We start from the raw sequence: 11543 nt of genomic DNA, 5'->3' as shown, positions 1-11543 counted from the left end.
TTTTTTTTACCACCCCCCCCCCCCCTCCTGCTCCAGATTTCCCTGTAACCCTTGCAATTCTTTTCTTTTGGAACAAAATGAAAAGCAGAAAACCAACAAAACAGCCACAGAAATACACTGTGGAGCTCACATCCTCTCCACCCATGAACATGCCTGCTGTGCTCTTGCACTCCCTTCAAAGTCAGGCTTTTCACCTCTGTTTGTTTCCTGTACTCCACAGCTGTTTTTCACCTGCTGTAAATCAGCAGCGAATCCCCCTCCAGCCAGAGCACCACTGCTCTGCACCACCAGAAGAGCACAATCACTGTTTGCCCAATTTATACTAGACCTGAAGACCCGCCCCACAGTTTTTAAAATTTAAAATGGAAGCATGAATAAGAAGAAAGTTCCCAGAAACAGACGAGGCAAGCCCCAGGTAACCTTCCCTTGCTGCTTACCCCACTTCCCTCCATCCCACCCCACTCTCCCACCCTCCTTAGTTCTGCATAGCATCTCCTTCAGCTCCCATTCGCTTGGTCCTCCTTAGCACTTTCTGAAATTCATAATCTCTCTGTAAAAAAAATAAATAAATCGATCTCTCTCTATATATGTATATGTATATGTATATAACTAAATGGCTGACAGGCAGTGGTTGCCCGGCCGGAGGGTCCCATCCCTCCCAGCCCCATGGCCTTTTCTTGTTGCTGTAGTCTCTGCAGTGATGGTCCAGGTCTTGCCCTAGGGCAGGACTGTTCCCGTATTGCTTGCATTCTCCCACGCCTCTGAGGTATGGTACCAGAGTATTTATTCTATATATATATATATATATTTATGTATATATATATATTTATAATTTTTTGTTTGCCTGGTTCTTTTTCCCCCAAATCCTTTGGAATCGCTGCTGGGAAGCAACTGCCAAAATGTGCTCCCCATGCCGGTGGCCAAAGACTCCGCACACCCCACACCCAGGGACCCTCATCTGTTCCTCTTGCTGACCCCATCACCCAGCTCGGACGGCAGCAGGGAGCCGCATTCCCCTGTCCCCAGTCTGCTGGGGCCGTCGGGCTCTGCTCCTTGCACTGGCGGAGGGGTGTCCTTGCAGAAGTCCGTCACCCAGGAGGGCATGGAGAGGAAGCCCTTGGGGTCAACGGTGTAGAAGGGCTTGGTGTGGTGGGCAGCAGGACGGCGGAGCGAAGGGCTGGCGTGGAGGCTGCTGGTGCTGCTGCACTTCTTCCCCAGCGTCAGCCCTGGCGGCGGGGGCGAGAAAAGGGAGGTCAGCGAGAGGCTGCTGAGGGTCTCCGAGGGCTCGCTGTTGTTGCCTCCGCCCCGCAAACTGCTTCCTGCTCCCTCCTCATCCGAAGGGTCCATGGAGTCATGGTGGGTGCAACCAGGGCTGGTGCTCCCACCACTGCTGTGGCTGCGCTGGTGCCGACGGATGCTGCGCAGGGTGAAGAGCCCCCGGCCCCGTAGGCTGCGGCGACGGGAGGTGGGAGACAAGGGAGCTGCCAGGGGTCTTTGGTCGCCAGCAGCCGGCATGGGGCACAGGGCCACGGGGAGGTCCAGGGTACACTGGGGAGAATCACTGAGGTTGAGACTGTCCTCCAGTGTGGTCTGCAGGCTGCCCGCCGAGCTGCTGCTCCGACTGTCCAGTGATGTGTCGCTCTCAGGAGCCTGGGGGGTGAAAGCATACCATGTTCAGATGGGAAGAGTAGCAAGACAATTTATTTTTTTAAAGTGATTTGAGGTATGAAAATAAACTCCAGTTCTTCTCTCACTCTCCTCTGGTGGGAATGGCAACTGTAATCCAACTGAAACCTGCTCCAAAGCCAAGGATGTTCCCTTCTGGGGGAGGAAACTTTCTATATTTTGAGCTTTGATTCCATAGAATCACAGAATCATGGAATATCCTGAGTTGGAAAGGACTCCTAAGGATCACCAATTCCAACTCCGGGCTCCATACAGGACCACCAAAAAAACCAGACCCTATGGCTGAGAGCATTTTTCATGCCTGTTGAACTTCTGCAAACTCAATGCCATGACCACCTGTTCCATGTCTACCACCCTCTCATTCTGCTCCAGGATGAACCTTCTCCTCTCCCCTAAAATGCTCCACCAGAGGGAAGAGATGCTGGGTCTGTGAGCTCTGGTGTCAGTCCAGGAGGCAGCGGGACCACTTTGGTGTCCATGTGAACCTGCCACATGGACAGGCTGCAGGCACATCAAAATCGTCAGCTGGCCATAAAGCAGATAGGCTTCTGTGGAAACCTCAGGAAGCCTCCTCTCATTAAAAAGAATCAGAAATATTTTGGGAGAGAAAAGAGATTCTTCTGACTAGCACAAGCAGCAGTGACTGTATTTAGGGGAGAAAACTCAAATCTCCTTTCAGGAGAAAGGGAAAATTACCCCAATGTCCTTGTGACAGTACTTAGTTACTTAACCCCACTTCATCATATTCTTAGGAAAGTGGTCTGCATCATGAGATTTGCATGGGCCCACCTCTCAAGCCTGTGCAGGTCCTTGTGGATGGCATTCCTTCCCCCCAGCATATTGACTGCACTGCTCACATTGGTGTCATCTGATTTCCTGAACCATAGCTATTCTATACAGTCTGTCTCACATAATAAGAAGTTTACCAGTTTCTCCTTTACAGCAGCTCAGCACTTTTCCTTCCGTGCCATGCAATCTCCAGAGATCTTTTTCTTCATGTCTCAACTTATATGAGAAGTTTCAATACCACAACAAATCAATGGCCTCAGCTCAAGGCTAAATTTATCCCTGGTGAATTCATACACATTTGTATTGTGCTAAGAGTGTCTGTCACACAGAACTGGATAACACATAATTTTATTGTATAGCTCGTCTGGAATAGAGTGTCCCTGGGAACAGGAATTGTTCGTGGGGTGAGTTCCAAGAACAATAAGAGGGATCACCGATGGACTCCGTTCTCTGTCTCCTCTGCAATTCAGAGACACTTGATCTTCCCTCAATGCTTTTCTTCTTCTCAATGAGAAATAGATGCCTTTTCAGAGAGAGAGAGTGTCTTTCTGAGGTGCAAGAGCTAAGTGGCAAGGGGAAAACAGAGCTCAGAGACAGTGTGGATGTGATCCACAGCCACAGCACCAGGAGAAACCGAGGTGGTTGTGTGGCTGCCATCTCCCTGGCTCACACAGTGGCTGCTGTGCATGCAGGTGGCTGTAGTGCACTTGGTGCATGGGGCCCAGGGGCGAGCTAACACGTGATGTGATTCCATATTTACATGGTGCTAGCTGCAGCTGTCAGACTGCTTTTTGATCCAAAGCAGAAGAGCATGTAATTTCAGGGGGTAGAGCTATACAACCCTTCTTTGCTGTACAAAATTATCTCCTCCCCACCCCTCCTACACACTGTGGTTCCCTGTGCTCCTCCACGTCAGATCAGAGTCACCCAGCCCCTGTCCACAGCTGGCCTCTCTTCTTTGTCTGCCTTCCTCTCTATTCAGTCCTCTATTTTTGCATGTGATGTGGAAATCAAGGTTTCCAAGCAGAAGTAAGTAGGGTTCCTCACCTGGTGAAGAAGTGAACAGTTCACGCTCGGAGATCTCAGTGATGCCCATGAGCCTTGCAGAGAGATCTTAGGAAGGTTATGTGCACACGAGACCTTCTCAGGCCCTGTCTGGGCAGCAGAGATGGCTGGGTGGAAAAATTCTGCTGGTACAGGTAACAGAGGGCACGATGTACCTGGAGAAAAGGGGCTGGGAGGGACTGAGAAAACACCAAAATAAATAGGGAAGAGAACACAAACAGAAAAAAAAAAAAAAAGTTCAGGAGTCCTCCACCTTAATTTGGTGCCTTTGCTGCTGTTACACCAAGGGTCCTGCAAGTCCATTGTATAGAGGATATCTGACAACACACACTCCTGGCCAAGAAGCCTCAGTCTAGAGTTCACACAATGAATCAGCACTTTCTGCACAATAGCAAAAACCTGCACCAGACCCTACAGATCCAACACAGCTCAGAGCCGTAAAGCAACAGCCCAGCTTGCCTCTCTTGTTGCTGCTCTTGGAGAGAAAAGCTGAGCCATAAGGCTTTGATTCAGCCAGATATCATTGCCAGAGGGCTTTCATTCCAGATCCTGCAAAGCAGGGGATGAAGGGAGATAAATAAACTGGTGGCTTAAGAAACTGTGCTCAGGAGTGGAACAGTGGGACTTCCACAAAGGGCAGATGTCTTATATGTTCCCTTTGGCTTTATTCAATGAGCTTGGTCTCATGGGATAGCAATAATTTACCCTGCAGAGTGAACAACGGTTACCCAGCTCGCAAGTCACTGAAACCTGTGTCCCTTCATCTCTTTGACACTCTGCTCTGACAACAAGCAGGTGCACTACTGCAAATAGGAAGCAAGTCTTTCATGATGCTTCACACTGGCAAGTCTGAAGGAGTGTATAAGATCCAGCAGCTGAAGAAGGAAATGATCTTCACTCCCAAGGACTAGTGAACTGAAAGTGAATTCTTTGTTAGTGTAACCCTGCCTCACATTACCTCCATTCCTTGCAGGAGGAAGGCAGATAAGCTGAACCAATCCACACAAACCTGGGGAATGCTAGCTGTTCTCACCTTTGGTACCTTCATGCTTTAGCCAAGACTGGACTGAGTTGAAAGGAGTTTTCTCTATTTCACACAGGTAACTGTCTGGGTTTGTGGAGCCATCTGTGGTGGATATTGGAAGCAAGCATTCCCCTAGATCTCCTGCCTCAGGGGAGTCAGGGCTGTCCTGGCCATCCTGGAAAAAAAAAAAATAATAAAGACAAAACCTGGTGAAATTTAATGGCAAATCACAGAGCAGACTTGTCAGGAAACGGATGTCTCTTAAGGTTCCTATGATTTAGCTTAAACATGCTCATATTTCACACTCAAATCCTTTAAATTTAGGGTCATTCAAAGGCAGTTATTAATAGTGATGAAGAGAACATTCAAAAACATACATCCATTTTTTCTCTTCTATGGAGAAGCTCTTGAAAAGTGACCAACATTTATATTCCTCAGCAGGGACATACGTATGAACACAGAGCACTTCAGAGGAGCAGGGACAGAAATACAGTGCAACATGTCTATGAACACCTGAGGCTAACCTTGGTCTCCTTAGGACTCAGCTGAGAAGTGCTGCGATTATCTGATTCATCTCCTAGAAGGATGGAAGAGGACTTGTCTGAATTGAGGGATAATGCTTCCATTTCAGCCAGCTGGACCTGTGGGAAGGGAAGGAGCTGTCATTGGATGTCTAGAGTCCACATTTCAAGCAGTCACGCTCTTTATGAAGGATAAGTAAAAGCCTGTAGGCCCAAGATGAATTTTATGTTATATTCCTTGGATACAACAGGTTCTGCCTAACCCAGATTTGGGCTGGACAGAAGAATCCACTTTCTAAGGAAGCAGAACACAGAATCTGCAAGCAGCCCATCTCCAGTCCATGCTCCCCTAATGCCAGTATTGTAGAAGGGAGTCCTGAATCTGTCCCAGGGCTCCCTCAAGTTGGTGACAAGGCAGTCTGCTCTATAGAGAGATGAGGAATAGACCCGTCTCTGAAGGTGCCAAGGACAGCCCTCTTCAACACAAAGATGCTTTCATTCCAGGGATAGTCATGCCTCTTGCAGTCCATGCCAATATCATGCTTTTTGTATTCTCTTACCTTCATCACTGAAATCCCACCTCCCTCCAGCTTCCCTGCATCTTCTATTTCATCTCTAACCTACTCAGCTAACACCACCCTCCCTCCTGTTCTCCATCCCTAAATGAACCCCGCCAGCCCACCCTGTACTATTGCTCTCTTGATTTCTGAAACCAAGTCTGACTACTGTATCTTTCTAATCCATGAAACTCATCTTTGCTCTAGCCCTGTGCCTGAGCTTTCTCCATCATTTGGCCTGTGTCACACCACACACACCCCACTCCCACCTTTCCTGCAAGCTTACAATTCCCCTCTGCCAGACCTTGTCTTACAATTCTCCTTTTTCTAGTAGCCTAAGTAGCCGCTCTATTCATCCTGTGCTCAATTTACTAGATTGTTTTAGTGGTCTTTTCCAACCTTAATGATTCTCTGACTTTCTGTAGCTGGTCTCTGGAGTCCTATCAGTTCCCACCACCAGCACCTGACTGAACAGCTATATTCCAGGTTGTCTCAGTCAAGAGAGCTTTCTTTCTGGGCAGTAATATTGTCCTTCCCTGTGTTTTTGTTTGCAAGAACTGGGTACAGCTTCTATGCCGTAAGAGCAGGTGGAATATTTGTAGACATGACTCCTTTGAGCTGGGAGCTTAATGGCTTGTGCCGATGCCAGAGACTGGAAGAGTCTCCATTCTTGGATAAGGCACTGGGAATAAACAGAAGGGAAAAACTCAGCTGGATTTAAATAAAGGGCGCAAACAGCATCCACATTTGGGATATTATTCTGACTCTTGAACGTGGTGTCACTCAACCATGTAGAAAGCTCAAAGTAACCAATGCTTGATGCTTGATGCACACACCAGAGAACTCATAAGGATGTTATGTCAAGCACACTACACAGCCACCAGTCAGCAATTAATTGTGTACAGAAACACCATCTTCATCCAGTCCCATTTAAGGTGCATACTCATCCATTACTTGCACAAGTGCTTGTTACAGCAGAACAGCCCTACAGCTTGTAGAAATGTGAATTTGAAATGTGACAACATCTGTGACTCCCTTCTCCATCCATAAAAAAGGGTTTCAACAAAAGCCAGAATTTGGCTTTTCTTCACTGAACTGCTTGCTCACAATTTATGTCCACTTTGGGATCTACACAAAAAGCACAATCAACAAAGTCATGAGCAGATCAACTGTGTGTGTGGGAACACTGTTCACTGCTGCTCACTGGCTAAATACGCCATCAGCCACTGATACACACATCTAACTGTCAACCAGCCCGAAAGTGAAAGGACAGAAATGACAGAAGAAGAGGTTAGTCATATTCTGCTATGTTGTTGTAGCTTCCATTCCTGGAGAATATTGAAAAATACTCTTAACTAAAGATGAAGAGAAAAAAAAAAAAAAGTGAAACAAATGGCAGTGCAGGGCTAATGGGATGTTCAGTAGAAGCATGAATTGCCTGGGACACCAACCACAGGCACTGAACCACGCGCACATATCCCTTAGAAAATAACTCATTGCAGGTATAAGCTATCTTTTAAACAGAGCCATGATTAGGAAAATCCTTAACAGTCCAAATAATTGGTCTGAAAATAAGAGGCCAGCAGTTTAACTCAGAAAGACACTGAGCACTTTGTACTCCACACAATACAAAGCTTAACACATATTAAAATCTTGAGCATATGTTGAAGTGTTGTATTCATCCACTCTGCCCAGCATCTTCTCGGATTAAACTACAAATGAAATGGAAAAAAAAAACCACCTTTCTATTGATAATGTGATCACTTTCACAAAGGCGAAGCTAAGGTGATTTGGTGAGCAGCCAACATCCTGTTTTGTTAAAAAACATGTACTGAAAAAGACAACATAAAAACAGTACAATTCCATGTGCACAGTGTACTTTCTGGCAGTGTACAACTGGTACTAATGCACAACTCTGCTTATGTTGATGCACCTGAGTATCCTCTGATTAATTAATGACTATGTATTGCTGGTGTTAGTGCTGGGCTCAAGTCTAGCTGTGATTTTCTGTTGGAATTTCCTCACTGGTTTTCACACTATGAAATACAAAGAGAAGATCACGATCAACCTATGACTTAAAATCCTCACCTTTCACTTTGATTCATATAATGAGAAATAAAATAACTACTCTTCACTACTGACATTATTCCTATGGATATAGATAATTTCATTTCAATTCCACATTTTAGATACAGTGAAATATCAATTTAGAAAATCAATTTATGGCTCTGTAATAACCATTAGAAAATTTGAACTAAGAATAATTATTTGGTAATGATTTTTCTGTTAAACTCTTTGCTGTGGGTTGCTTTTGGAGATTTTGCCATCCAGTTTCCTTGCTGGGATGGTAAGAAAATTGATGTTGCCTTAATTCCCAAGCAGGAATATTGAAGACTATCTGGAAGGTTTTCAAATGCAGCAAACTGGCTGCAAATGACTTGATTTGAGGGCAATCATTCTGGAATACCTTTAGAATATTTATTTTTCTGAGAAGGCTGAGCATCAACTGCTGAATATAAGGACTTATATAAAGCACTGGAAAGCAGAATGATTTGAAAACAGTTATTTGACAGTATTAATGCAGTGTCCATGGGTAAAGTGTTGCAGTACTGGGAAACTACAGCTATTTTTTCATTTTGATACCTCCAAATGGAAACTACTGGGATAAGTAGATAGCTGAAAGACTGAAAAAATGTAAAACATCAGAACTAGGGGTCCAATGCCAAATGAAATATTACCATCTTCAAATGTGGATATCTACCAGTAAGAGCTCTCTTCTCAACTTTCCTGGTTTCCTTACAAGCAAGAGCAATGTATCAAGTTAGTTATGGGGAAGGAGATGGTGTAGGCTGCTGTTGATGTAGTGATATACTGACAGATGAGAACAGCTACTGATATGAGACTAATCACGACCAGAGTACTTAAATATAACAAATTGATTTCAGAGAAAAAAATAATTATATTTCTCACCTAACATCTCCCAGGCTACTTTGCTCTGAAGTTTTATAACTTGAAAAGTCAAATTGCTTATGAATTGGTTCTCCAAAGCATCTACAGTCCTGCTCTTAGCAGCAACCCATTTGCCAACTAACAGGTTCTACACCAGAAAAGAGGATCTAAAACTTTCCCAGTGGGCTCATTTTTGTTTAGTTTTTTTTTTTTAATATCAAACTCATTAACCAGTTTTAATCACAAACCAATCCTGGCTCACAGACAGTAACTCTACTCAATAAAGCATGTAAGCATGTGCTTAGCTCAATCTCCTCAACAGGGAATAAGCAAACATATGCTTCAAATGAAGATGCAACATGCTAGAATCTTCCAGAGTTGTTTCTAAGTGCTAGTACCGGGCTGTGAACCTTCCAGTTCTCTCTACACCATGAGCTCCACCTCTGTTCTTGCAGAACTGAATACAATGTTGTCTTCATCTGCATCTCAGTCGGTCCCTCCTGACCTACACCATGGCACATCTCAGATTTCTACCACCTCAAACATACCCCATGGCTAAGGAGGGCAGACTGATACCAAAGGCAGTCTCAGCGGCACATGATAGATGACAAACACAGGCCAGGCCCTCTGCCTACACAAACTACAGCCAGGAGCACACACTGGATATCCTGCGGGCATGTGAATGTGGATGTGCAGGTCTTGGGGAAAGAGTCCCCTCACGCATCCTCGTACGCAGGTTACCTCTTGCTTGTCATGGTTACACTTCTCGCACATGGCCGGCGAGGAGTAATGATGGAAGACGGAGCCCGATAGGTTATCGATGATCATTAACTCCCCGTCGAAGGAGTCCTTAATAATTAAAGAGACACTGTCCAGCCATAAGTTCTCCTAGGGGACAAGAAGGGGGGGAGGATGGGAGAAATCATTTTAAGAATGCCGAGCTTTTGTTTCAAAGTTCCTTGTGAATTTGGGGCTGGATTCTCCACCCTGACTCATCTGGAGCCGTACCTTGTTCTGCAGGTACCTGCACAGGGTCACAGGGGGAGCATTTGCTCCTTAGGGTGTGTAAAGGTGCCAAAATCCAATGCAAAAAGGATAGACTGCCTTCACTCACTGTCAGCACAGCACAGCACAGCACTGCTCACACCTCCATTCCAGCTCTGCTGATGTGCTTCACTCCATCTGCCATTTCCCCTTCTCTTTTCTCCTGAGCTTCCCTCTCAAATTTGCTCCTAATACAGCTTCATCTAATCTGCTCCATCCCTCCTCTGCTGGCCCTCAGGATCCTATGCTTATGACGCCAGTGAGCTGCCGAGCAGTGCTACAGGACCTGCTGCTATTACATCCTTGCCTCTTCACAATGCTACCAACTCAAAAGTCTACTGCTAAAATCAAGCCTCTCACCCTGAAGTGGAAGAGTCTACCTGCTACTGCTAAGCCCTCAATCATCTAGGCCCCCTGGCTTCTCCCCGCAGCCGCCTGTTGCACTCTGGTTGGTAAGCTCAAAGGTGTACCCACCTGGGCAGGAGAGTAGCATCTCGTGCACATACGTCCTTCAGGCTCTGTTCTCCCACCACCGCTTCCTGTTCCTGCTCCTTTTCCCTGCCTTGATTTGGAGGAGCCTGACTTGCGGGAGCACAGTCCATGCGCAAATTCCAGCTCAATCTCAGCATCCATTTCTGCATCCTCCTGGGCTTCCTTGTTGCTGTCATCCAGATGTTTCATGAGAACAGCTACCACCACATTGATGAGGACAAACTGGGCTGTGAGCACAAAGCTGACAAAGTACAGTGGGGAGATGAACTGCAGGTTGCTGAGGCAGCTCCGGTCATCGTGGCTGCAGTCGCGTAAGGTATCCTTGAGAGGAAGTTGGTTTTGAGAGGGAATGATGAAAGGAAGGAAGGACTAAAGTAAGAATGCAAGCTTGGCTCATCTTTCTGTCAAAAAACACCAATGCCACTGGAAAGAACAGAGCAATGGTTCTATCACTCCACAGCCTCTAGAATCATGAAGTCCTCAAAGAATCAAGGACATTATCTGATCATGGGATGCAACTTGTGCTCTCTGCTTCAGAGCAAGTATGCCCAAAGGTCTACAGAATTAAATCTTCAGACCATTGCATTTTTCTGCCCCTGTGGCCCCAGGTATGTGAACTGATGCTGTGCAGTTCTGCCTGCTCACATCATACTCAAATGTACCATATATTTGCAAAAAACTTTCCTTCTGTCTGGCAACTCAGTTCCTACGCTCCTCTCCCTTTCCAACCAAAGCACAGAGCACTGCTGATCTGAGCTCTGGTCAGAATTTCTCACACCCCCCCCTAAGACCCAGTTACCTTCATGATTCCGTTCCAGTTGTCTCCTGTGGACACCTGGAAGAGTGTGAGGAAGGCCATCCCAAAGTTCTCAAAGGTAGCATGACGGCTCATGCCCTCGCAGGGGTTCTCATCATTGCATACTGTAAGAACGGGGATCACAGCTATTAATGGGGGACACACCACGTGCTCTGAGATCAACAGCAGGAGCTGGGGAAGGGGACTTCAGGCTCCTCACAACCTGGAGGCCTAAGTTAATGGCCTCAGCACCATGCCAAATAGTGGGCTGTTGCCCAACAACACTTGACTGCTGTACAGCAGTGCAAAACATCACTACCGGTGGTGTAACTCTGGGTTGCTCTGGATGACCTTCCCAACACATCACTGTGTTGCCTTTCTCCATGATCAATATTTCACGGCAAGAGACATGAGTAAGCTTTACCTGACTTCTTTTGTAGCCTTACAGCATTACCAAAGAATACAGTGAAGAAAAACTGAAGGTTTAAGAATGAAAGAAATACTAGAAACTACTTTTGTTCTTTTAAGCTGTTAGAACAATCACATTTTAGAAAGAAATTCTGCTTATGTCAAATTCACAAAAAGGAGAATGAAGGACAATGAATAATTCAGTCCCGTTA

At 45.9% G+C, this 11543-nt stretch overlaps 1 protein-coding gene across 1 annotated transcript in view; it reads right to left on the bottom strand.

Annotated features, from left to right (window-relative positions):
* Positions 1 to 498: 498 nt before the first annotated feature.
* CACNA1I (calcium voltage-gated channel subunit alpha1 I) overlaps positions 499 to 11543 on the bottom strand; it is a 148211-nt gene continuing 137166 nt past the window's right edge. The window contains exons 30-36 of the mRNA XM_052668646.1: positions 10927 to 11048; positions 10110 to 10448; positions 9333 to 9479; positions 5089 to 5205; positions 4574 to 4739; positions 3523 to 3719; positions 499 to 1650 (exon numbers count right to left, since the gene is read on the bottom strand). Of these exons, the coding sequence (XP_052524606.1) occupies positions 955 to 1650; positions 3523 to 3719; positions 4574 to 4739; positions 5089 to 5205; positions 9333 to 9479; positions 10110 to 10448; positions 10927 to 11048 (1784 nt within the window). The 3' untranslated portion in view covers positions 499 to 954. The remainder of the gene's footprint in view (positions 1651 to 3522; positions 3720 to 4573; positions 4740 to 5088; positions 5206 to 9332; positions 9480 to 10109; positions 10449 to 10926; positions 11049 to 11543) is intronic.

Source organism: Tympanuchus pallidicinctus, unplaced genomic scaffold (genome assembly GCF_026119805.1).
Source record: "Tympanuchus pallidicinctus isolate F22 unplaced genomic scaffold, pur_lepc_1.0 scaffold8, whole genome shotgun sequence".
Taxonomy (NCBI): domain Eukaryota; kingdom Metazoa; phylum Chordata; class Aves; order Galliformes; family Phasianidae; genus Tympanuchus; species Tympanuchus pallidicinctus.
This window is presented reverse-complemented; position numbering and strand designations above follow the sequence as displayed.